Source organism: Tiliqua scincoides, chromosome 1, assembly GCF_035046505.1.
Source record: "Tiliqua scincoides isolate rTilSci1 chromosome 1, rTilSci1.hap2, whole genome shotgun sequence".
Taxonomy (NCBI): Eukaryota; Metazoa; Chordata; class Lepidosauria; order Squamata; family Scincidae; genus Tiliqua; species Tiliqua scincoides.
The window spans coordinates 120,085,019-120,113,004 of record NC_089821.1 but is presented as its reverse complement, the minus strand read 5'-3'; the positions used below and the strand labels follow the sequence as shown (position 1 = coordinate 120,113,004).

Sequence of the window (27,986 nt, the reverse complement as noted above, 5' to 3'; positions counted from 1 at the left end):
ACATAAAAATCATGACTAAGTTCCATTGAAATGGTTGATTTTGTAATGACTTTTAGATACAAGCCACCCAAATGAAAACAAAATGACATGCTTACTTATTGGAAACATTTCTGAAAAGCCAAAACTAATTTGAGTTGTGTTAATGTCTAGAAAGATACAAGGGTGATGCATAAGCATGTGTTCAAACCTGATAGACATTAATACTGATGGACAACAGCAGCCCTATACTACTGTAAAATTCAGCTGTATATGAAGCATAACCTCAGTGTTCAGGAGATAACATCTGTCAATTATCAGTATTCAAGAGATTATCAATTGATAATATCTATCAAAGAATCTGTTGGAAAGAATCTGTGTACTAAACAGAGGTTACACTACAAACTAGAACAGAAACAGTGGAGCACAAAGCATCAAAAAATACCCCTTTTCTAAATTGCAACAAGATAGCTTACTTTATGAGGGAATGATTATAGGTTCTCTTTTATGTATTCTATAATTCATTTTCCAAACTAGAAAAAATAATGAGCTCTTGCTCCAGAAAAAGGAGTACACAGTTCAAGTCTTCCATTTATATAGCCCACCAATTCCATCATTACATACCTTCTGCATATGTGCTTTGTCAACATCTCCAAGGAGCTGAATAATGTGTTTTCCACACGCCCAGAACCACACTCATTCACATCCCTTGCTCCAAAGCAGCCCATCCACCAGAAGAATTTTTGGATGCAACCCATAGAAAAGAGTTGCATCTTAAAACTACTTTGAATCTGAAGAAAGAGCGATGCACTCTTTGTTAGTTGAGATGGGCATGCGATATATACACAGTTACAGGGAGAAAAATCAAAATGAGAACCATTTAGCAGAATAGACTGGAATGGAAAAAGAAAAAAAATTTAATTGTAACCTCTACTTTTTACAATGTGATTCGAAAGACAGACATAGCTGTTTCCCTATAATGCAGAATGCAAGTTAAAACCTCCATATATTTACTATACAAAGTCAATAGTTCACTTAAACTTACTGAATGTCTATATTGTATCAGGCAGGCACATGTGCACACACGCATCAGAGGTACTCAAGTCAACAGCATTAAGGAAAGTTACAAGCAGTGTCCCACTGAAGCCATTTACTTAACATTGATTATATGGAGTCAAGTTTACAGTGCAATAGAATTTGAATGATTACACAAGATCAACCCTTTGAGGCATTTACCAGAACAGGGAGATGAATTAAGATTTTATTGCAGCCTCAAGCACCATCCATTTTCACATGAAAGTTGGCCAATCTTCCTGGTTGCAACAGGGGAGACTATCCTGAACTAGCCAGTTCTGACAACACCCAATATCCTGCCACCTCTGAACACATATTTTGGTCACGTGTTTTGAGGTACCAATCAAATCTTCATTGCCTATTGTAAATCTCAATGTACACATAGGTGCAATGATAAACTGCTGTTGCTACGATCACATCTGATGTGATGACCCTGTTGACCATTAAAACCATTTTAAAATAGTAAATAAGAGCTGCCAGGAGGTGGCAGAACTGTGCAAACACTCTGAAGAACTGAAGTCTTCCAAAATTTGCTATCAACACAGCTCCATTCAAGGGAATGGAGCTTGTGCTATGACCCTCCTGAAGATCTGAGTCTTTCCAATTCCTCATGTTTAGATTCTGTTTATACCAAGGTGGCAACCTTGCTAAAGATGTGTCCAGTTTGTAATATCTTATTTGCAATTAAGGCATATTGTTCCAAAACAAAATTATGAATATTGGAAAATAAATTCACTTCTCTCATTCCCAGTTAATGAGTAACCTTCAAAAGGAAGAAAATTAAGTACTTTGCTTGGCCATAATAAAGACCAAAATGTATCTATTTTGAAACAGATAAACAGGGGGCACAGATTAATTTTTTAATGTTAAAGAACCATACACCAACTTCAAAAAAGTTAAACACATCCCACTAAGTCCATCTGATCAAACAACAGCATTAGTGCTTTTAGATTTCTGTATTCATATATAGCTAGTGTAACAAAGCCTGCAAAAATATTTAATTCTACAGCATGCAGGGGAGCTTAAACTCCATTAAGGAGCACTCATGGAACCTCAACGCTAATGCAAACCTGCAAATGCTATTTAAAGAACACACTTTGATTTGGGGGAATAAATTTCCAAAACATAAACAGATGTAGTTTAAGGAGAGGATAAAAATGGATTGATTCCAGCTGCATGTACAGTGATGGGCAAGACTCAAAATTTAAAGTAATTAAATTCTTTTCCTACAAATGAATAAGATTATTTTGGCACACTCTGCTGTAGTGTAACATGAACATTTAATGCGAGGTATAATCTGTAAGCAATTACGATAAATATGCACAAGTAGAAGCCACAGAGTACTTTACTGTAGGCAAGAAGGAAAACACATTGTTTTTACCCACTAGTGAGCAGTGTGGCCAAGAAAAATGTGAAGAAGAATCTTTGCCTTAAAGTGATTGAACACATGACTTTTTGTAATGTACACAACCCTCCACCGATACAGAAAGCAAGTCCAGAAAAACAAGAAGATCTAGAATACAGTTTTGGCAGCATGAAAAAATTATCCTTAGGGCATTAATGCTGCAATAATGAGTATTTGGACACACATACTACAATAGTTTAGTACTATATGTGCTCACACCCAAAAGAAAAACTTGGGAACTAAAATAAGGGTACTTTCTACAAAATGCAACAAAAGTTAGAATTAATTGGACTTGCATGTTTCTGAAATTAAAGTGTCAAACTAAGGCTAAATTTGCAATGCCATTAGTATAAGCAGCAGGTTTAAACTGGACAAAGTTTGAAGATTGTGATCCAATGATTGTTTAGCAGCAATTTTACAGAATTGTAAATTCTTTTATTAACAGGCAGTATAAACAAATAATTCTAATTTTATTTAAAAACCATGAGAGCCACACTGAAGAATATACAGCTCATGAATAACTTAAACCATATCCCATATTAAGAGGCAACGCTCACAGCATACGAAAAGTATACTAAACAAAGCTCTAAGAATACATGATTGAAGATTCTAAAATGTTATATACAGTACATAATGTTAATTATGTATTCATTTCAGTCCACAAACTGATCATGCCTCACTTTCACCAGAAACTGAATTCTGCACCTCCTCTTCTAAAATTGGTACGATCAGGTTATCCTTGGACATCAAGTTATATTTCATCACAAATTTGGTAAACCGGTGACACAAGAAGGTTTCATTCTGAGGATAAACAAAGAAATTATATATTTTCACACACACACTTATGAAAGGGAGAGAGATACTATTCATTACAGTGTTCATTGCTCATTTAAATTATTGCTTAGTATATAATACTACTTGCATTCATACAACTAACAAGTTGTATTACAAGACAACTTGCATTCATACTAATAAGCTAGAAAGGTTTCCATGTCAATACACACTTTAGTACATCAGGAAAAGCATAGTACTTGCTTTTGGATCTCAGGAACCTAAAATGTTCCTAAAGTCCCACTTTCCACTTGGAGCAAAATTTTGAGTCACCAAGTTTATGGTGAATCTGAAATTTTGAGGCACCAATAGACAAAATTAGGTTGCTAGATCTGTGACCAGCATTGCCTAAATCTCACAGCTAGATCATATTTAGGAACTACCATCCACTGACACCACCCCATCACATTAAAAGCAAAAATATGAAGGCGGCACACCCACATTCCACATCAACAAACTCAAACATGCTGCTTCATGGCAGCGAAGATGAAACTCAGAAGTGACTCCTCAGAAAAGCTGTACATGCCAAATACAGAACTACATGTTGGTACCAAAAACAAAAATAAAAGAATAAAATTACAGTGGTGATACTAGCCAGCTAATCATAACATGTTCTTTGGTATGATTTTATAATAAGATGCTTACGATTATAGTACTTACTTCATATTCATCAAATATTTGACGATGATGAAAATATGCATGTGAAAATATTCTGTAAATCCTACGGCAGACGGATCCTAGTTTGGCTACAGAGGATTCCTTTATGCTAACTCTGTAAGCATTAAAAACAATTCACTCAATCACACTTTTCAAATCAATGCTGAACTATATTTTTAATAGTGGTGGGTAGGTAATATGAAATGTCAAAAAACCACGTAAAAATAGTTTTTGGTGACATCTATCAAATCTATGCACCCCTTAAGAATGAATTACAGATATTTTTAAAAAATTGAAATTCGATTCCCCCCAGTGCTTTACCTGCTGGGAAAATATTTATTGCTATTCAGAAGACATGCCGCTCCATCCAACGTATGCCTGGTGTAGTCAATGGCAGGACACTATAAAGTGAAAAGGAAGAGGCTACATGTGGTGTTGCTCTCAAGTCCCCATCTCAAACAATCCAGTTGTTAGTATTTCTTACAACCACTCTTACAAGTATTTGTAGGAATTCAGAATATTCACAGCATCCTTTGCATAGAAACATTTTTACTTTCCAACTTTGAAGATTTAGCAGAGGAAAGATAAAAATACTACCTTTCAAATGGCACATTAATTTCAAGGTCTAAGGCAAAATATTTTGTGGAAATACGCCCAAAAATGATTTGCCAATATGCTAGGTAACTTGCATCCAAAATCTAAACATGTACAGTGGTGGCAAAAATTGTGGACGCTGAAAATTTAACATTTCACAACTTTGCAGGTGTATAGGAAACGTTATATTTCACTAAATGCAAATGTTTATATCTTGAAAGAAAATTTAATGCTGAATTCAGTACAAAACACAGAATTCAAATATCTGCAGTAAAGAAAAAGTTATGCTGCAAATACTGCAATCATGATAAATCTACTCTACTATCAGTATTTAGTAGGATAGTCCATTGTTTAAAACAGCAGCTCACTGACATCTCATTGAGCCAACAAACATTTGAAGCTTTGCTATTACATGGTACCAGGAAGCAATTATAGCCTCAGTTACCGCACATACTCATGTATAAATTGATCTCGTGGATAAGTCAAGGGCAAGTTTTAAGCAAAAAATAATGGAATTAGCTATGACCCATTGATAAGTCGAGGATAAAATCAGGAGTACAAGAAACTCTTTGAACTAGATACTTTTGCCTGATTTTACCCGAGGCCAGATTCTGGAAAAATTGCCTACCAGTAACTACTACTAAGAACTATACCGTCTACCTAACTTATTGAAGAGCACAAAAAGTGAAATGATAAGATGCATTTTCATTCATTAACTTTATTTAATAACCATTTTTCAAAGTGTTAGCAGAAATGGGTAGAAGATGAGTTTGTATAGAAGGCTAGCCGCCAACCCCTCAGAAGGAGAATGAGCAAAGCAGCCATACTAGATCAATCTGCTCCCCTGGCAGCATTTGTGTTTTCCCTGCAGCCACTTCTCAGCTCAATCTCTCTCCCTACCTAACCAAGCAGCTCCTCTTTGAAGATGAGGAGGCCTTACAAGCTCTGGGAATGCAAGGTCAAAAGCAATAGCAGCATTTTTACTTTCAGCACAATGTTTCCTTCCTCAATCCTGCACCTACAGTGCAACACTGAACAATGAGGAAAGGTAGTCCTATAAAAGGTTATAAGCCTGTTTGCCCTTTTACATGGAGGAGGAGCAGGAATGTCCAAGACACATGTACTTCTAGGGGAAAAAAGATTCTGAAATGCAAGAACACTGTTGTGTTAAAGAGGACATATACCTCACTTTTTAAAACGCAGTTCACAGGAATACAGGTATGGAACAGTAAAGTAGTATTTATCTTGGGAGGAACTAATTCAAATTAGAATACAGCCTCTGAAGAAAAGATTATGAGGACATTATTCAATAGCAATGGTGCAACTGGAAGATGGGGTAAAGGAAGAAGAGAGATGAATTAAATCAGGAATGTCAAGTCATGGCTTGAATGGTGGCATAAGGTACAGACCGAGTTACAAGTGCACAAACAACCTCAGTAAGGGTTGAATCCTATCCAACTTTCCAACACCAATGCAGGTGCAATGCAGCCCTGAGGTAAGGGAACAAATGTTCCCTTGCCTTTAAAAGGCCTCCCTGACTGCCTTCCACTGCAGGATGCAGTGCATACCCTGTTGACACAGCTGCATTAGCACTGGAAAGCTGGATAGGATTGGGCCCTAAGCCTGCTCTGGAATCAAGACCCATGTCTGCTCCCCATCAGGTACCTGAGCTATCTCAGAGTCAAAATGAGTGGAAGTGGAGTAAAAGCTGCTTATTGCTGGCTATGTATATAAAGGTGTGTGAAGGTAGCAGTCCCAGCACAGTAAGTAATGCAAGTCCCCATCAGCACCTTGCTATGGTCCCCATTCTTACCTCTTTGGGAGTTTTATGTGCTGCACAAAGAAAAATCCACTGTTCAGTTGCTGTCATCTGTGTGCATGTATCTGGATGGCATTCAGTCTGTTAAAAATATATAGATTAAACCTCGGTGAAAAGTTTTATTTCTTAACCAAACAGCTGTGTCTTTGCTGCTAGGAGCTCTGTCTCCTAGAATAATGACTACTCAAAAAAACTGGATCAATCAGAAAGTATTGAAGAACATTAAGTCAACATCCAAAAACCAATTTATCCTCAGCTGTCAAAAGGAAGATAAAAGGCAAAAAGTTACCTGAAGTTTAACTGCAAGGCCATTAAGCTCAAGACAGAACTGCCTAAAAATGGAGAATGCAGATAATTAGACAGGCACCTTTTAATATCACAGTATAATTGTTATGAACTTCAACACTCTGAAATATATCTCATGGCATTAAAAACACAGTAATTGCTTCAAAACAAATCATCACCTTAAGTGTTCATATTTCCATACACCTTCATCCTGTCCTTCTGGCGGTTCAAGGATTTTATCAATGTTTGAACAGTCTGCCCTTATGTTTTGTTGAATATACTGGAAGAAAAATATTTAAAAGTTTTGTGAGTCAACATGTCATTATCATTATTCTATTAAGTAACTATGGCCATGACAACATGCAAAATGGAGACTTCCAAACTTACATTTTGAACTATTATACCATACCATTTTTTACAATGAGCCTCCAATATTCCAGAGACGGAGATACTTATTAACTAGGCAGTCTAAGGAATTTTGGTTAAGTACTCCAAACACTATTAACATGAAGTCCAGGCCCAATACTATCCAATTTTCCAGCACTGATGTAGCTGTGTCTGTGGGGGCATGAGCTGCATCCAGCTGTGGCGAAGCAGTCACAGAGGCTTCTTCAAGGTAAGGGAACATTTGTTTCTTTACCTTGGGGCTGCATTGCAACTGCATCTATGCTGGGAAGTTTGATAGCATTGGGCCCTCAGTTGAAAAACAAACCAAGTAATGATAAAAGCAAGATAGCAAGCCAGTTACAGGGATCATGGAACACCACTGTCTTCCTCATTAGGTGAATGGCTTTGTTATCCAAACAATCAAAACTGCTTTACAGCTGGTAAAAACCATCATTAACCCACTTTGATACGTTGGCATCTCTCATTTCAGACATAAATGTGTAAAACAGGAGAAAATGGTTAATTTAAATACAGAATACCTGTTGAACTGCCAACGTGCTGTCCATTTCTTCAAAAGATTCATCAGGCCAATTGTAAAAATCCTATGAAAATAAAAACAAAGGTTTAAATCCCATCAACAGAAAAGAATAAAACAATTTAGTCTTAAATATATGCAGTACAGCAACAGTTGGTGGCTTGCACTGGAATAGCCACAGCCTATGCAATATGTCCACATGTTCTTTACATACAGTAACAGCACAAACACTAGAAGTCAGATGGTGACATCAGTGCAATGACACTATCCTGATGTGCAATCCTTGCACCCCATCTTTCAAACTTATTTGCCAATAAATTCAAGGGTGAGGTTTAATCTTCACTTGTTGCATTCTAAATATTTCACTACTGGAACTTAAAAGGAAAAAAATGCGAAGGTATCATTGCTGCCAGACAAAATGTATTTCATAGCTTCATGGCTACAAACCTTCAGCCATGAAGCTACAAACCTTCAAACCCATCCAAACCAAATTCCTGTGCTGTGGTACATTGGGGCCAGTTGGGCCTGTACTGTATCTAGCATGGGAATTGTGGCTGCTGGCGGTATGGAGACCTTCAACCCCTTAACGCAGCTAGAGCCCCAGCAGCCTCTGTGGGGCTACTTGGATATGCACCAGCTCTATAGCTAGTATAAATCTGGGCCACCCTGTGTTGCGTTTTCAGGCTCAGGAGAGGGGGATAGGATATGGCAGAGGCCTCCACTGCTGTCCCCATTGCCGCACCCTTCCTGGGCCTGATCTGGCCTCCTCTTGACCATCCCCGACCTCATAACGCCTCCTCCACCCCTGTTCTACCCTCCTCTCGCCCCCCAGCGGAGCACCTACTTACTCCTGTGGGATCTGGCATCCGACTGACATTGGGAGGCCAGCACAGGCCTTTCTGTCGGCGAGATGGACCTCTGCTCTGTGGCACAGGATTGGGCTGCCCCTTCCACTGACTTACTTACTTCTAGTAAGCGTGCATTGGATCAGACAGACTGCAAACCCAAACATTTTTCATGGCAATAAATTATATTGAGATTAAGAGAATTTTACCTCCAAGCAATGCAATTCAAAGAGGCTGCAATGCAAAGGAAGTTCCCAGCAAAAACAACATTTTCAGCATTAATGGTAAGGCTTTTTTTTTTTTTTTTAAAGAATTCTGTACAGATTTAGAATAACCTACACATACTGCACAAAAGCACATCAAACCCACACCCTTCTTCTGGGACACTTCACAACAGGTATGCCTCCCACAGCTGTCTCAAGAGGATGACTCATCAATCTTTTCAGCAGCAAAAGCTCCATTACTGAAAAGAAGTAGAACCACCGACTAGTAAGAGCAGCTGTTAAAGAAGACAGCCTACCTATCATGAAATTTTTATCTGAAAAATACTATTTGTTTATACAGGATAATACAAAGAGATGGTAGGGCGGGATATCTCAAGCAGCTGTTTTTGTGGTAGTCATCACATCCAAGCCTTCTTGCTTAAACAATAGAGGGCACTTTAAAACGTCAAATTCATGGACCATTGCAACAGCAATCACCATCAAAGATGGGATATTGAAATACATCTTTTTATACATACTTCAAGACAATCTGGGTATATTGTATTGGAAATAAGATAAATGACTTGAAATTACATGAAAATTAGATCTGCTAAAATATTTATGCAGCTTCATTTGCATGTACCACTGAATCTATTCATGTTATTAATTCATATGTGCTCCACAGGAACAAGCAGATGATCAGATTTTTTTTTCTTTTGGCTGAAAAAGCAACTGCACCTTTTGAAATGCCACTAAAAGAATTAAAAATAATAATATCCATCCATTTGACTAATGCCATTTTGCCTCAATACTTGCCCATTGGCAAATTTCATAAAAAAATTAATATTTCAAAATGAATGTCCCAATGTATAGAATCTAACCATCTACTGCCTTTAATGCAAAAATTATTAGTTTTTATTTCCATCTAACATGCTTCTCTGGTATTCAAGGATATGAACTACCTTCTCAAGAGTAGGAAGTACATAATTCACAGATAGGAACTACAGGAATTAGATCTGTGCATGTATGTTATATTCATTAGCAGCTTAGACTCTCAAAAACAAGGGTAGCATCATATACACTCCGTAACTGTGCAGATAATTTTAACTACTATAACTGTGCCTGGACCAGTTACTGTCTCACAGCCTAATCTACCACAGAGGGTTGTTGTAAGGACAAAAGAAAGGAAGGAACTATGTACCCTAAACTCCTTGGAGGAAAGGCAGTAAAAAATGGGGAAAATAAATAAAAAATACTTTTCTAGTAGCTAAAAGTTTGGAAGTGAAGAAAAATTGATTAGATCCTCAAAAAGCACAGCATGAATACTAACAAAAAAGGACAGCAGGAAGAAAAAAAGTCAGGGAAATATAATCAATAAATTCCACCTAGTTATCCAGTTTTGAGGGAATGTTATGGAAGCCCAACCACCACCACCACCCATGCAACTAGAAGCTGATGAAAATGGAGGCCAAAAATAAACCTAACTTCTGAAAAAGCCAACACCATCTATTTTCAAAAAGCCAATCACAGAACTTGGTACAACACCTATTGATCATTGCAGGCAGGATTACAGTCCATGTCAGTCTCTGATGAGGACATATGCACCTTTTTCCAGGCAATTAGATGAGCAACTCCAAAGGCAGAGCCTTGAGCAATTCAGGAAAGTTGGCTTCCATTTTAAACACCACACTGCAGCTCCACCTTATGTTTACCTGAACCTATTCAGCCAGCCTTCCACCTTTCACCTGCATGCATACCAGCACACCTTGGGGGCTGACACAAAACCTCCCACATATCTGCCCTAAAACCAACACCCACACACAATTTTGGTGACACTGATGTCCTGCCTTTCGCCCACTAGGGACACAAGGCAGTGATATGAAGTTCCAAGTCATGCAAGGACCGGACAATAGACCTGCCTGGCTGCAGAAAGGTGGCTTCAACACATGCCCTCTGACAGACCCAGTCCTGGGACCCCCCCAGGAACCCCCCTCCCCTCCCTCCACATTGCAGCTGCCCAGCAAACTCAGGTTGCAATCCCACCCACACTTACCTGGGAGTAAGTCTCATTGACTATAATGGGACTTACTTCTGAGTAGACACGCAAAGGAGTGGGCTGTCAGGCTACAATCCCATACACTTACCTGGGAGTAGGCCCCATTGAACTCGATGGGCCTTACTTCTGAGTAGACGTGAGTAGGATTGTGCTGTGACAGCCAGCAGGCCTCCCTCCTTCCCCCCCAGCGGCCCAGCCCCGGAGCGGAGCCAAGCGCACTGCCTGCTTCCCCCCCCCCCCGTCTCCTCGGCCGGCGGAGGGGGAGAGCTAGCAGGCCTCCGCGCCAGCTGCTGCCGCTCCCCCAGCATCCCCCGCGGCGCCAGCCAGGCAGCCTCCCTGCGCCGCGGCCTCTCGGCGGCCAGAGGCCGAGCCGGCCCGCGGCGTACCTGGGCCTTGGTGCCCGGCCTGTTCCGCCTCAGCACAGCCGTCCCCTCCGCCATGACCATAGTGACAGCGAGCGGCGCCAGGACCCGGATGCGGCGCGGCGGCAGCGACCGAGGGAGGGGAGCGAGAAGACGACGACGCGAAAGCAGCTTCCCCCGCGGGAGGGGCGGCGCGCGGCGGAACAGCCGGCGGGGCTGAGGCGAGGACGTCGCGTTTACGTCAGGCGGCGGAGGGAGGCGGGAAGCCGAGCGGAACAGCCGAGCCGAGGCACTGAGGCGGCTCTCTTTGTGACGTCAGCGTGCGGGGGGGACGTTCGAGGGAGCAGGCGGGCTGAGAGGCCGCTCAGGAGGCGGGGCGGAGGAGCAGCAAGGCTGGGCAGAAGGCACCCCGTGAGGCGCAGCCTTTGTCGTGCCTGGACCCCGATCCATCTAATTGTTTTTCACATTTCTGTACCGCCCTCCCTCCAAAGAGCTCGGCTGCTCCCCTCCTTTTGTCCTCACAGCAACCCTGAGGTAGGTGAGGCTGAGAGAAAGTGACTGGCCTGGTCACCCAGGAAGCTTTGTGGCTGAGGGGGATTCGAACCTGAATCTGCCAGGTCTAAGTCACCTCCCAAACCCCTACACCACCCTGGCTCTCAGTCTGTCAGTCCATCTATCAATCCTGGATCAATCCATCCATCCACCCAATCATCCATCCATCAATCCATCCATCAAATCATCCATCCATCATTCAAGTATAAGACTGGGGACCCCACTGTCCGTCCCCCCAAGACACTATCTGCTGACCCACCTCACCCATCCTGTCCTCCCAGCACTGCTCACCATAACCAGATTTTCTCATTAGAGAGAACAGAAAAAGTGACCATTAAGCCTGATGCTATTTTAGCACAGCTGCTAAGAACCTGAACAGGACTGGGACACCACCTCCTGGTTCTGACAGGTACACCAGATGCCTCCCCCTTTACCTGGTGGTGCTCTAGTCCAGTGGGCTTCAACCTTTCTCATTCCTGGAAGTGGCCCCAACCCCACAAACCAAGGCTTCGCGACCCCATTGGGGTCCCGACCGGGGTGACCAGGTGTCATGACCATGTATATGTATTGGCAACCTTCAGTCTCGAAAGACTATGGTATCGCGCTCTGAAAGGTGGTTCTGGCACAGCGTCTAGTGTGGCTGAAAAGGCCAATCCGGGAGTGACAATCCCTTCCACAACGGGAGCAAGTGCAGTCTGTCCCTGGTCTGTCTCCCTGGCTATGGGCCTTCCTTCTTTGCCTCTTAGCCTCAGACTGTTGGCAAAGTGTCTCTTCAAACTGGGAAAGGCCATGCTGCACAGCCTGCCTCCAAGCGGGCCGCTCAGAGGCCAGGGTTTCCCACTTGTTGAGGTCCATCCCTAAGGCCTTCAGATCCCTCTTGCAGATGTCCTTGTATCGCAGCTGTGGTCTACCTGTAGGGCGCTTTCCTTGCATGAGTTCTCCATAGAGGAGATCCTTTGGGATCCGGCCATCATCCATTCTCACGACATGACCAAGCCAACGCAGGCGTCTCTGTTTCAGCAGTGAATACATGCTAGGGATTCCAGCACGTTCCAGGACCGTGTTGTTTGGAACTTTGTCCTGCCAGGTGATGCCGAGGATGCGTCGGAGGCAGCGCATGTGGAAAGCGCTCAGTTTCCTCTCCTGTTGTGGGCGAAGAGTCCATGACTCGCTGCAGTACAGAAGTGTACTCAGGACGCAAGCTCTGTAGACCTGGATCTTGGTATGTTCCGTCAGCTTCTTGTTGGACCAGACTCTCTTTGTGAGTCAAATCATTTTGTGGGGTGTCATGACCAGGCACCCCACAAAATGTAGGACATCCAAGAAAAACATAGGATGTGACCAAATAAAGACTAAAAAGCACTCATCTATAGATTTCATGCGGTTAAACTAGATTACTTATTAAATCAAAAACTATATTACATATAATTATTACATATAATTTATTAATTACAAGAAGGGTATACACTGCCTGCAGGGACCCACTCACAGGGCATGAGGCTAAAAAAGAGGACATGTCCTGGAAAAAGAGGATGTCTGGTCACCCTGGTCCCGACCCCAAGGTTGAAGAACACTGCTCTAAGAGCAAGTCTGTGACCAGATTTACCACATACAGTCGTGTATGAGATTTTATGACCTCATTGGACTCCTGATCCCCAGGCTGAAGAACAGTGGCATAGTTTATATAATGTGCACATTAAAAGCAAACCAGGTCCTAGGAGGGCGATGGGGATGACAACGTGATTTTGGCCAAATCGTGATTCTGCAGCTGCCAAAATCAGGGGATTGGATTAGAAGTTGGGAGGACAGGAATTCAAAGGCAGACATGGTACATCCCTCAAGGAGAAAGGGTTTTGAAGGCAGGCAATTGATCTCTCTGAAGGGGAGCAGCAGCAGTTACAAAACAGGCATCGCCCCCTCAGATTGGTGGTATGTGCTACACACTCGTGTCCCAGACTGCAAACTCTAAGCAGGGTGAACATAAGAACAGCCCCACTGGATCAGGCCATAGGCCTATCTAGTCCAGCTTCCTGTATCTCACAGAGGCCCACCAAATGCCCCAGGGAGCACACCAGATAACAAGAGACCTCATCCTGGTGCTTTCCCTTGCATTGGCATTCTGACATAGCCCATTTCTAAAATCAGGAGGTTGCACATACACATCATGGCTAGGAACCCATAATGGATTTTTCCTCCAGAAACTTATCCAATCCCCTTTTAAAGGCATCCAGGCCAGATGCCATCACCACATCTTGCGGCAAGGAGTTCCACAGACCAACCACATGCTGAGTAAAGACATATTTTCTTTTGTCTGTCCTAACCCTCCCAACACTCAATTTTAGTGGATGTCCCCTGGTTCTGGTGTTATGTGAGAGTGTAAAGAGCATCTCTCTATCCACTTTATCCTTCCCATGCATAATTTTGTATGTCTCAATCATGTCCCCCCTCAGGCGCCTCTTTTCAAGGCTGAAGAGGCCCAAACACCTTAGCCTTTCCTCATAAGGAAGGTGCCCCAGCCCAGTAATAATCTTAGTCGCTCTCTTTTGTACCTTTTCCATTTCCACTATGTCCTTTTTGAGATGTGGCGACCAGAACTGGACACAATACTCCAGGTGTGGCCTTACCATCGATTTTTACAATGGCATTATAATATTAGCCTTTTTGTTCTCAATACCTTTTCTAATGATCCCAAGCATAGAATTGGCCTTCTTTACTGCTGCCGCACATTGGGTCGATACTTTCATCGACCTGTCTTCCATCACCCCAAGATCTCTCCTGATCTGTCACAGACAGCTCAGAACCCATTAGCCTATATGTGAAGTTTTGATTTTTTTGCCCCAATGTGCATGACTTTACACTTACATTGAAATGCATTTGCCATTTTGCTGCCCATGCTGTCAGTCTGGAGAGATCCTTCTGGAGCTACTCACAATCACTTCTGGTCTTCACCACTCGGAAAAGTTTGGTGTTGTCTGCAAACTTAGCCACCTCACTGTTCAACACTGTGTCTCCAGGTCATTTATGAAGAGGTTGACAACTTGCCTATCGAAGCAATGCCTTTTGTCATAAGAATCTAACAAAGTTTTCCTTGCAATATGCAGGCTTTCCTTTTACGTAGGCCTCAAGGAACTCTCAGGCAAAGGCTAGCTGACCAAGGGGAGTAGCACATAGTGGTTAACAAGCACACCTCTTTTCCTGCTCTCTGCTTTTCATTTACTTGGATCAGCTGCTGAAGGGGGGGAGAATCTGCCTATTTTGTATCTAATACCACCATCCCAGGCTGCAGAGACCAGATTGGGGTGGACTGTCTGGTGAAAAATACAAAACAGAAGAGCACTGGACCCAGGAGTTCTTATTAAAAATCCCACAGTAGCATCTGAAGGGCAAAAAGATGTGAAAATCCACTGAATGGATCAGACAGATCCATTTATTTATCCATTTATCCATCTAATTTATTAAAAGTCCGAAAGAAAAGGGAATTAACAAAATAGGGAAAGTGGGTAGTAAAATCCAAGCAGGCTGATGAAAAATGGCAGAGCTGGAAAGCGCAAAGGTTTCACCTGGTGGATGCAATCACTAGCAATATCCAGCAGATGGAGCTGGGACACTGCTAAACTTTCAGCCCACTGATCCCATAAACCTGCAAAAGTTTGCAGGCTGGCTGGAGTCACTTAGCAGACAAAGGGTACAAGCCTAACCAGGTCTACTCAGAAGTAAGTCCTACTTTGTTCAATGTGGCTTACTCTTAGGAAAGTGTGGTTGGGATTGCAGCCAAAGTGCCTGCTTGCAACCTAGCTAGGTCACTGGCTTAAGTCTACTTGCAAGGCTAAAGGAACCCCAGACATTACACTTGCAGGTGAGCAAGTGAGTGTTCTGCTCTGTTCCCAACAAATGGATTGCTCAATAGACTGATGGAGAACAACTAATACTTCATGTGGGTGAAGAAATATATGACTTTGCTTTGATGATGTCCTCATGTTGCCTGCTTGGAGAAGTGGAACCCACATGGCACCCCGTCTAACCCCTTGGACCTAGATGGATAGGTTTAGCTGCCCAGTTGCTAAGCCATTCTAGAAAAAAAGCTGAATCCACATCCTGCGCATGTTTGGAGAATATTGTTTCCAAATGTAGGTCGCTTGCAAAGAATGGCCCAGTGGCTTTTAGGCTACTGGACCTGTGAAGGACATATAGGAAGGAACACAGGGCATTCATCACAGAAGAAAAGGAAGTGGACTCAAAATCATTTTCATAAATAGGCTATGAAAACATCTTTGTTACATACTTTGTGCCTAACTTTACCACAATTATGCAAAAAATGTCTTGAGCTTTCCAGCATTGACCATGGCCTTGAAATGTTTCCAAACAGCAGTTTTTCCCCTAAACAAAATTGTCCACTAAAATCTTTTATGTGTCTTATCTCTTCTCTCTCTCTCATCCAAGGCCTCACTCAGCAAAGCAAGCAATTAGCCTTGAGAAGAACCTGCAGGCTCAGTCAAATCTCTTCTTAGCTTCACTCTTATGAAAGAGCCTAGAGAGGTCTTTTTCTTTTACTATTAGGAATGCTAATATACCACTTTTCCACCAGAGTAGTTCACAAAGCAAGTTTACATAATTAAATCAATAAATGGTTTCCTGTCCCCAAAGGGCTCAAAGTCTAAAGAAAAATGAAAATCTCATGAAGACGCCATGGTGTCAGCTTCCAAAAGAGGAAGCTACTTGAATCAGCATATAAGGTGGCTATACTATACTCCCACAACTAGGGACAATTGGGCAGAACTGATGCCATCTTTGGATTTAGCACCTCTAATATAGCCAATATTTACAACAAGATGTGTGCAGGCCTGCTTTATTTATGTGTACATTTGTATCTTAGATTGGGACAAGTTGAACTGTGGAAGTAACTTAGGACCTAATCCTATCCAAATTTCCAGCTCCAGCGCAGCTGCAATGCAGCCCCAGGATAAGGGAACAAATGTTTCCATACCTTGAGGAGGACTCTGTGACTGTTACCCTGCACATGCCCGATGCCATCTGATCTCAGAAGCTAAGCAGGGTCAGGCCTGGTTAGTACTTGGATGGGAGACCACATGGGAATACCTGGTGCTGTAGACTTATACCATAGTCTTTCGAGACTGAGGGCTGCCAACCAAACCAAACCTGTGACTGCCTCCCCATCACAGGATGCAGTGCACACCCCATTGACACAGCCGGTATTGGAAAATTGGATAGGATTGGGCCCTTAAATTACCTGTACCAAGACCTGATGTTTTTAATGTCAGAAAATTTGTTGGTGACATCAGTTTCAACTCAGCACTGTCTTACGCTACTAAACCGATAATGGAGACAAGTTGTAAGTCTCATTTGCAGATGACTTATAACAATGGCTAAACATGTATCTTGGTATTGTAATGCAGTAGTACCAGTCTAGCATGATTGCTGCAGTATATCATGGAATATCAGGACAGAACAATGCAATCTTAACTGTTTCTAGGATCAAAAAGGAACTGCCTAAGACACGGAAAGAAATATGTATGACTTTGCTTGCCTTGTAGCCAAATGGGGTTTTGACTAAAATTGTACTTGAAAGAAGGCTGAGGGAGCAAATAACTTAACAGATGTGATCTGTGCCATACTGCAGAACATACCTTTCTAAGGGGGTAAGTGTATGTGGGTGTGTTGTGTGTTTGGACCGGGTCCAAGAGACAAAACACCAACATATTTTGCAACACATTCCAGTGTTATATGTTCATCCAGTTGTGTTGTCTATGGAAGTTCAGTGTTAGATTGGTGGAATAATCCTTCATAAAGCTTTAAACTCCCCCCCCCCCCGTTCTAGAAGTCTGCATAACTGCATAACATAACTGAAGAAGACTATGATTAGCAGCTGGCCTGCCAACTGAGACTATTAGTCACAGTTACAAACAGTACCGTCCTTGTTCACAGGACAGTCTGGCAGCAAAAGAATTTAATATTCTCAGCAGTTGCCCATAATGTCTTGTATAGCCTGTGCATAGTAGTCCATTCAATAATCTCAGGGCTACATAATTTACAGGAAAAAAATTCTTACATTTTGAGCAACACCTGGAGACAACTAAAGAGATTCTCAAAACACTATTTTAAATATATTCACTAAGAATTTTCACTTACTAAATCAGAATTAAGACCAGAACATTAATGCAACAGAGATGCTTGTTTGGAAAGGTCTGTTTCTGCTTGGGAAAGTTTAGTGGCGTGTTTCTCACACTGTGGGTTGGGACCCTCTAGGTGGGTCATGAGCCAATTTCAGGTGGGTCCCCATTCATTTCAATGTTTTTAATATATTTAGACTTGCTGCTCCCATGGCACATGACTGCGTTTGGGGAAATGTTACACATCTGTACTTTTAACAGGCTACTATGTACAGTATATGCTTTTAACAATGATAATAAAAGAGACTAAGGGCCCAATCCTATCCAATTTTCCAGTGCTGGAGCAGTTGCACCAGTGCGGTATGCGCTGCATCGTGTGGTGGAGGGGCAGTCCCTGGGGCCTTCTTAAGGTATGGGAACATGTTCCCTTACCACGGGGCTGCATTGTGGCTACACCAGAGCTGGAAAGTTAGATAGAATTGGGCCCTTACTCTTGGGTAAGTGTGGGTAGGATTGCAGCCTAGGATTGTTAAAGATTTTCCTGCCTGATGATGTCACTTCTGGCCATGACATCACTTCCCGTGGGTCCTGACACATCCTTATTCTAAAAAGTGGGTCCAGCTGCTAAGTTTGAGAAGTGGTTTAAGTGTATGCAGCAGAGCTTATCCTTCCCCATATTTTTTCTAATATTGCCACTGACTTTCAGATCACTAAATTCATGAATCTTCTTTTCTCTTGAACATACAGGACCCACACCCTGTGCATGTGCAAATTGCATGTGTGATGATCCACTACAAGGAATGGAAGGACTATGTGCACCTTCCTCATCTCCATCAAGCTCTCTTCCTTTGCTCAAGCAATTTAGCCTAGTAGAGCTGAATGGTACTGTACATGAAAGTTGTACAGTCCCGTCCCCCCCCCGCCCAACAGCCTGTTGCATATTGTACTGAGTGGGGAAAAGGAGACTATGGGAAGCTTCCTGCACATGGATTGCACATGTGCAGCATTTGAATCAAATGCACATCAGCAATCTTGGTAGTTAGCAGGCCATCACTAGGAGGTTATCAGCCTTCATCAAGATGGTCTCCTGAAACTCAGCAATGCCTTTTTGAGGAATTTGAGGATTTCAGTAAGGACAAGGTGGGGGAAGATATCTTTCACTCATGCTACTTTTAGTGGCACCCAGAGTCTAGAACAGTGGTTCTCAAACTTTTAGCACCAGGACCAACTTTTTAGAATGACAATCTGTCCAAGACCCATCAGAAGTGATGAATGGCTAGAAGCAACATCATCAAGCAAATTAAAATTATAGTTAAAGTAAAACAAATTAATAAGGGGAAGCCCAGCCCTGTTCCACCAAGTGAATTTTCTCTGTAGCCTGCCTGCAATAACTCCTCCCCCCATAAAAAAATCAGTTAAGTTTTTCAGCCCTACCCTGTGCCCAGTTCAATGTAAGTTCTTATATTTAAACCATATCACTATCAGGACTCACAACTATAAAAAAGAAAAAAAATTCAGCTTACTAGCTCAAGTTTCTGTTTTATTCTTTTTCCTGGGGGGGGGGGGAGCATTTGTTGAGCTCCACTTTCATCATCTTGTGGCTACATCCAGTTATGGAAAAGGCTTCAGGAGTCAACCTTGAGGCAAAATCTGGAGCCGGAGTCCCTGAGGCAGTTCATGGCTGAACACAGTCACGTTCTGGCAACTCCTGAGACGCCGTTGGAACCAACCGTATTGGCCTCTGCCTTTCCATTGGACCATTTCAGCGACGTGGAGAGGGGGGATTTGCTGCATGGGTAACAGCCTATCCTCCATACCTACTTTACCCAGGCTTCGCGCACTGGAGAGGCCCCTCTGTTCCAGAACCACCATTCAGAGCGTGACACCATAGTCTTCCGAAACTGAAGGATGCCAACAACTTTCATCAGATCAGGACCATTCTGATAGCCTTGCATTCCTCTTTACCTGACCACAAGTCAACGCACACTTGCTTACTCATTAGTAAACACAAATGTGTAGCCTACTTTTGCTTTCCATAGGCTCAATACCTTCCATCAGCTTGGAGAAAGGGACTTTCTTAGGTGCTTTGTGGGGGCTGTGCTCATCGGATCGGGACCATTCTGGTGTCACCCGATTCTTCTCAACCTGTCTTTTCCAATGGACAAAGACAAGTTTGCCTACTCGTCAGTAAACATGTTATATGGCTCAGTTTCACTATCCATAGGGCTCCATGCATTTGCCTTCTCAGCTCTAAGCTAAATCTTCATGACCTACCAACCATCAGGTCATGATCCAGTTTGAGAAACCCTGGTCTAGAATAGATCACAAGCAAGCCAGTACATACATTTAGTAAGATTAATTTTAAGATCTCCAATTTAATTCAAGAGTTTCCCTAACTTCAGGGACAATCTTATCCTGTCAGGGAGCTGCAAGTCGTATTGCTGCTATTAAGTGAACATAACATAATTAGCTTGAGCTTATACATGCTTGCTCAGAAATCCAGTGTTCAGTGGGTCTTCAGTGGTTAAGTGTCCAGTTTATTTCACCCAATGCACACTTAAGATGGCTACCAAGACCATACAAATACATGTCTAATTTTAAATTCCTAGAGCCTTTACAAATTTATATCAGCAGGAAATCATAAATCCCATGAAATAGTACATTGCATATTTGCATACATAAAATGCAACACGCATTTCAACAGAGTTTTGTAATAAACAAGTTTTTTTGGATGAAAGTAATCTGTGCAGTGATATTCTGTTGATATTCTGCAGTGATATTCTGTTGAAACAATATTCTGTTTAAAACAGATTATCTACTGGAAGAGGTAGAAGAAAACAGCCAGATCTTCCAACTGTTAAATACAGCTTCATCTGAAAGTTTCAAAAGCAGTCCACAAGATTGCTTTATTGAGTAAAAAGTAAAACTTCCCTAGGACTTACCAAACGAATTTGATGGTTCTTTCTATGCTGGCCACTGTGTTTCACCTAGGAATTATTTTTATTATTAATTTAGATGAGTTGTTGACTAACTAGATAAAAACACAAAACAATGAGTAAGACAATAAGATATACTGTATCTGACTACACGTTTTATTTTTAGGTCACAATGACACTTATTTGAGAGACTTTTTTTAGAAAATAAAGACATTATTTACATGATGGAACAAATCTGAGCACTTTTGTGGAATGACAGCTTCATGATAATGCAGCAATATGAGCAGTTCAGTCAGAGAATTTTCCAAGAATATCACCATCTCTAAATAAGAAATAGTCCTGCAAATGGAAAACAAAAGTTAGGATCTGCTAAAGACAAACATTAACTCGTTCAAAAGTCAAGGCATTGAAGCTCCTCACATCAACTGATCTATTGCATATGACATAGGGTCAATGTTCCACAAACCAAATCAAGGACTTCTGCTTTATCTGACAACTGCCCTTTAAAAAAAGGGGCAGGTGCTATGGCTTCTGCTGCTGCTGCAATCCTATACACACTTACCTAGGAGTAAGTACCATTGAAATAAGACCTGCATTCACTTCTGAATCAACATGCAGAAGTGCATGCTGTAACTGCTTTAAGACAGACTTTAGACAAGTCTGTATTTGAAAGAACAGCATTTTATACCAAGCCTGTATGATTTTGTAGAACTACCATCTAAATACACAATATTAAAGATAAATAGTGTTTTGGAATTAATGTAGTCTGAAGACCAAGATTTTGGGAAACCAAAATCACTGCCATTTTGGTTTCCCCATTCAGTGGCTGGAGGATTACAAAAAAAGCAGTTTCAGCTCTGGTCAGTGTGCAGCAAGATTTTAGAAGAAATACATATCAGAAAACCAACTGAAATCATCTATATAATATCCTTGTACCAATTTAATGTTTTAAAGTCTACATACATGTTTGTATATATTTATGTACAGTTATTCTAACTCTCCTCCAAACTCTGTCACTTAAGACCAGATAGAGTTATTGATAACAGTTCTGCAGATATGGCCATACATTATGACATGGAGGTTTTGGGGTGCACAACCATGATGAAACACCTAATATTTAACTCTTTAAGTATTAATGCATTAAGCAAAATAAAATAAAATAATTGTGGTTACAAATGGTGACTTTTGTCAATTCCAAATTCCAATGTTTCTTTAAGCAGGGAAAAAATTGTGCAGCAGGTCCTCATCATCTGTGTGTTTGCAATCTGCATATCTGACTCACCATGGATTGCAAGCCTGTGATGGAGAACCTCAGAGGACCTCCCAGAGCCTTCAGAAAGGCACTTCTAGTTGTTTGCTAAACTGCAAGTGTTTCTCAGAAGTCTCTGGGAGGCCTTTTGAGGCACATGGAGGCAGAAGCACCCTTCCTGTGCCACAGAATACCTTTGGACATGACTGGAAGTCACTTCCAGAGGTCTTCTGATAACCCCCCCCCCCCCATGGAGCTCAGTATTTGCAAGGGGTCCAGGAACAATAACCTGGAGATACTGAGGTCCAACCTGCACTCCCAAATGGTGTGGGCCATGATATTCCCTGTTATTGGTAACAGGTCTACACAAGTCAAAACTGGGGATTCCTCCCTCCCCCCATAAAACTAGAATTATAGAAAGAGGAAACAGGAATCTAAACAATGGTAACAAATAGTATAGGATAGATGGGTTTTCAAAGAGGTTTAGGGAGGCAAATATCAAAGGAAGATTCTCAGGAGTTAGGAAGGGATGTATGCATAGGCTTTTATCAGGTGTGAAGAAACACTGATTTAAGATTTTTTTTAAAAATGTAAGTAATTGCTAGGGAAATAAGACAATATAAATTCTCAAGAAATGGTTCAGAAACTAACCTTGTCATCCAATACAACTTTTGTTCCACCATACTCTGGTAATAAAACTTTCTCCCCAACCTTTACGCTAACTGGTTGAAAGTTTCCATCCTGAAGTAGAAAAGAAAGGTTGTTGTACATTGTTACAATGCTCCAACCAGCCTTGGCCAGAAAGAATACAGTTACAATTCAAAATGGCATAACAAAGCAATAATGACATAATAGCTCTAGAACAGTGATTTTCAACCTTTTCTGTCTCATGGCACACTGACAAGGTACTAAAATTGTCAAGGCACCATCAGTTTTTTGACAATTGATAAGGCACACCATGCTGTTGGTGGGGGGCTCACATCCCTATTGGATCTACTAACAAATGACCCTCCTCCAAACTCTCGCAGCACACCTAATAACCATTTGGGGCACACCAGTGTGCCATGGCACAGTGAAAATGGCTGATCTAGAAGAACAAGCTCCACTTTTTATCATGGCAAGAGAAAGCACACAATCCAGGTCATCTTGCTTGAGTGGCATTCCTATAGGCAAATGGTTCCCAAATGTACCTAGGTCATGACACCCCGGCAGTCTTTTCTTTCCAGGTCAGCTGGGCGCGGCCATCCTGGATCATGCGAGATCCCAGTCGGCAGCACATAAATTTCATGAGATTTGGGTGCCACCATCTTGGATTTCATGAGATTTTGGGGGATCTAAGATGGCAGCAGCTGGGGGAACAGGTAGGAAGGGCTACTGGGGTCATCCCACAATGCCTGTGGATGTGCTGTGATGCCCTAAGGCGTTGCAACACACACTTTGGGAACCCCTGCTATTGGCCTTTGTGACTCTCAGAATGACAGTATTTAGCTAGCTCAGATGTTGAGAAACTGTACAGGTTGAGCCTGTTTATTTGCTGATTTTATATCCACAGATCTGGCTGAATACTGGTCCCCTGCACCTGTGTTGAGCCAGACTTGGCTGAACCTGAACCCTCCAAAGGCAACAAGAGTTGTACTCTGGTCGCCTCCGAAGGGCTTTGCCAGTTTGTCTATAGCCAGGGTGAAGAACTCTAGCAAGTGAAAAATTCCCCTCATTGCTGTTGAAAGGGAGTTGCAAAAATCAGAACTATACTTTGGGGAAATAGTAAGGAGTCTGTTTTTTCCTGCAAGAAGTCTAGTCTTAGGGAAAGACAACTCTCTCTGCTTTTGTTCACAGGCCACTGGGAGAAGGAACATCTCTCCATCAGCAGAAATTAGTGGGGCATTGTTTCATTCTTCATATGCATACAAGTCCTCATATCAGCTTGTGTGATAAAAATACCAAACACATGGCTTTGAAACAACAAATCAGCAAGATGTGGCTTCCAAGATATGCAAGTAGGTTTAATACTTTGTGTGTTCTTGGAATGAACTTCTTTTGTGGTGGAGGAGACTGCCACACTAGTTTTTTTAGCCCTGAGAAAGCAAGCAGCTTGGGGGGGGGCAGAGCTGCGGTACTTCACTGGTAGAGGAGATGACGACTGTGCTCACTAGCCTTTTTAGCCCTAAAAAGGCAACAGTTTTTTGGGGAGGAGGTGACAGAGCTCTGGCACAAAGGCAGTTCAGACTAGTGTCTGGCAAGTAAGAAAGCACAGTAGAGAAAGTGTAATGGACCCCAAAAAGTAAAATAATCTTAATTATAAAGTTGCATGTAAAAATGGTCACTATATCACACTGCTCAGGATTCTAGAACAGAAAGATAGATTATTTTGTGTGATCAACTAAGGAATCTGTATACCACTCGATCAAAAAGATGTAAAAATATGAATGCAAATAACAGAAATCTATTTACCTTTCCTTTAGAGCCAGCTCCAACGGCCACAACAGTGGCTTGCAGCACTTTTCCCTGGGATTTTTCAGGAATCATGATTCCTCCTTTAGTTACCGTCTCAGCTGCACATCTTTCAACCAGAACACGGTCAAAAAGAGGAAGAAATTTTCGAAAAGCCTGCCCTGCCTGTTAAAATAAACCACATTAAAATGTACCTACATAAGTATCAAAAACAAACATTTGTGGCTTGCAGCCATATATATGCAGCGTCTGAACTAGTGATTTTACCACTTCAGCAGAAATCAGTCTGAAAAAAATTATGTTGAAATTCACACAGTCCATATAAAGGACAAAGCGTTGGGCATGTCAATACTCAGCTAGGATGTACAAAATGAAATATTTTACATAATGCTGAAAAACATCAGCTTAACTGCATGCTTCTCAATGTTAAGTTACCACCCAAGGACTCAGTCCTGGAAATGAAGGATGAGAACAAACAGTTGTAAAAAAATATGGTTAAAACACTAAGAAGTGCTTGCACATTGAACTTCATGCATTTTACTTAACTGTTACTCAAGAAACAACTGTTGAAAACCTTCTGAAAAACAAACAAATACCTAGGTGATTTTATTTTTTAAGAATTAACCAAATTAAATCAAAATAAGTTTAATACAAGATTATCGTGAAAGAACCCTAAAGAAGAGACAGATTATATTTTTTCAAACTAACACATGTCAAACTAGCATGCCATCAGGAATGAACTTGAGATTATTTTCAAAAACATTTGTAAGATAAACAAAACACTCTTTGAAAGACAAGACAGTTCTCATAAATTAGAATATGACCTTGAGTGCAAATGTAAAGCATCTCAAGGAAATTATTAACTTCAAAATCTGAGCCAGCAGTCAGCCGTGTAAAATGCTATGCTTTAGACTTTTATTATTAACAAGACTTTGCACAGCATAATAAGAACCTAATGCCAAAAAATGACCTATGCCCATTTTGATGTGGAAACATTAAAACACTTGCAGCATAATCCTACAAACAGCTAGTTAAATGAAAACTAAACCAGACTGTAGAAAAAAAAGCCAAGTCAAATGGCACTAGTTCCACCCCCTCCCCCATATTCTAGTTGTTTCCATAGATCTCTGGACTGCAGCAAGGACACGCAACTAGAAACAGAGAAAAACTGGATTAGTCCTTTAGAGGTCGCTGTTGTAGAAGCAGAGGGAAAATTAAAAGTACTGTACTCCCAAAGAGCATAACAAAAGGTCAAATATTACAGAACAGGCACATAAGCAATTGTGAATCAGAATACAACTATTATCAACGTTCAACACTTGTTTCACTCCTCAGGAGCAACTCTTTGGCTCTTTAAGGTTACCAGGTCCTCACCCAGAGATTTACCTCTAAAACTCAGCAGCACAGAACTTATGCGGTTGCTGTATTTCTCTACTCCTCTAGACCCTTGTCACGTGCTATAGCAAGCAGGATTCTCATTTTGTTTCAGAGACAGGTAGGAGAAAAAGGTGAGCAGGCAAAGGGACAAGCAGCACCACAGGAGAGTCAGATAGTATGAAAGCAAGGACCCCACATTCAAATGAAGGCAGGGCAATCATAGTCCCCTTGAAAGCCATAACGATTTCAGCCTTTGGAAGTGTCTAAAACAGTTTTTTCCTTAATTCCATATCCACCCTACAGGTTTAACTAACATGGCTTCCTTCCTCAAAAAGCATGGAAATAAATTTGATACAGCAGCTAAAAATCTCTAACAGAATCTGTAGGCAGTTCTGCAAAACTACATGTTCCAGACAAACCAAGACAGCCAGTGCAATTTTTGAAACCAGATTACAGCTAAAATCCTACACACACTTGCTTGAGTGCAAATCCCATTGAATTCCCTCAGAAAAACTTTAATTAAATTATAGTTTGCTTTTCACAAGTAGTTCTGCCACCAAGAGTTTTCACCAGACATACTGTGTTACTAACAGGTGTGGTGGAAAGCCAACATCTCTCTCTGGATGCAAGTCAATGAACCTTTAATTTTTAAGACACAGTACAAGCTCAAAAGCCTCCTTTTTGCCATTTAGAAGATCAAGCTTGTTACAAAGTGGAAAAGAGCCCACCCCAGTCCCACACATTAACATGGCCAGTCAGGGGCATGAGAGAAGCAGTGCACAAAAGAGTGTGGTCAGGTGCAATTCACAAGCAGTATATCCATGCCAATGCGTAGTCCGGAAAGCACATGCAGAGTACCTTCCCCTCTCATCTTGAACAGATTTAAGGTCTGAAAGGAAGACTTCAGTGAGGCAGGTGGCATTAGTAGGCCTGCACTTTTTACCCCAGACTTTTTAAAAGCATTTACACGAGTCCTTATTAATTTTGCAAAAATGTGCTTCGGCAGACCAAAGGTCATCTAAAGGCTGCAAGTCTATCCACACTTACCTGGGAGTAAACCCCATTAACTACAACGGGACTTACTCCTGAATAGACACTCACAAGATTGGGCTCTTAGGCCCAAATCCTATCCCACTTTCTAGCACAGGCATAGCTGTGCTGCATCCTCCAGCTGGGTGTCACTCACGGAGGCCTCCTCAAAGTAAGGGAATGTTTGTTCCCCTACTTCAGAGCTGCATTACTCTGATGTCAGTGCTGGAAAGTGGGTTAAGATTGCACCCTTAGGCTGCCATCCTATCCACACTTCTGGGAGTAAACCCGATTGACTATGATGGTGCTTACCTCTGAGTAGACATGCACCCCATTGGGCTCTCAGGCTGCCATCCTATCCACACCTACCATGGAGTAAACCCTATTGACTATGATGTGGCTTACTTCTGAGTAGACACACACAGGATTGGACTCTTAGGTTGCCATCCTATCCACACCTACCTGGGAGTAAACCCCACTGACTACGATGGAGCTTACTTCTGAGTAGACACACACAGGATGGAGCTCTAAGCCTGCACCCTGTTTCCCGTCAGAGGCCCCCAGGAAGCCTGCAAGGCAGCAGGGCTGTGGTGCTGTTTTGCCTCAGAGCCTGTAACCTCCAATGGCCAATGCCCTTCTACAGACTCGCCCTCCCTTCATGAACCCCCAAGTCACCTTGCGGGGGGGGGGCAGTTCGATGCATTCACTGACTCTGACCCCAAGCAGCTCCCCCTCATCCACTGAGCCCAGAAGGAGGAGCCCAGCCCCCCAGCGCGAGAGCCTATATACAACCGTTGGTTTTCGGGGGGGAAAGGGCCTTACCATGGCACTCGCTGCAAAGGGTCGCCCTTGGTGCTTCTCTGCCTCCTGCTCCAGGCACGCGCGCGCCTTGCTCACGCCCGTTCTGTGACCCACGTGAAGGGGAGGGGGGTTTCACACAGCGCGCACGCGCCTTCCGCGCCCTGACGTCATTTCCGGCGGGAGAAGGGGGTGAGAATAGCTGAAACATGCGTATAGCTTCTGATATGTCTTCATGTTCTCTCGTCACGTAGTCTGCAAATTACCACTCCAGGCTAATTACTCGCTGCTGGGGGGGATTTGAGAAGGTGTGGGGGAGGGAACTCTATGACTTTAACGGCACCTTGCCGGGGGAGGCCTCCGGACGTGACGAAACTCGCCTCGCGACCTTTGGGCGAGCATGGGCATTCCAGAAAATTCTGGAACGGAGGGGCCCG

The 27,986-nt window shown here is 42.2% G+C and overlaps 1 protein-coding gene and 1 pseudogene across 4 annotated transcripts; one reads left to right on the top strand and one right to left on the bottom strand.

Moving 5' to 3' along the window:
* Positions 1-875: 875 nt before the first annotated feature.
* Positions 876-27,792, bottom strand: LOC136641362 (MOB-like protein phocein). 4 transcript variants are annotated; one of them, XM_066617383.1, is made up of 9 exons: positions 27,574-27,792; positions 24,346-24,510; positions 7,568-7,630; positions 6,821-6,921; positions 6,646-6,688; positions 6,351-6,437; positions 4,265-4,344; positions 3,947-4,058; positions 876-3,256 (listed from the first exon to the last, which is right to left on the bottom strand). In XM_066617383.1, the coding sequence occupies exons 1-9, from the start codon at positions 27,574-27,576 to the stop codon at positions 3,125-3,127; spliced, it is 786 nt and encodes a 261-aa protein (XP_066473480.1). In that variant the 5' UTR covers positions 27,577-27,792; the 3' UTR covers positions 876-3,124. The 4 variants fall into 4 exon arrangements, with proteins under 4 accessions (XP_066473480.1, XP_066473233.1, XP_066473314.1 ...); XM_066617136.1 differs by lacking the exons at positions 24,346-24,510; positions 27,574-27,792 and adding an exon at positions 11,054-11,153; XM_066617217.1 differs by lacking the exons at positions 24,346-24,510; positions 27,574-27,792 and adding an exon at positions 10,756-10,834.
* On the top strand, positions 16,577-16,693 carry LOC136637344 (5S ribosomal RNA; annotated as a pseudogene).
* Positions 27,793-27,986: the final 194 nt, after the last annotated feature.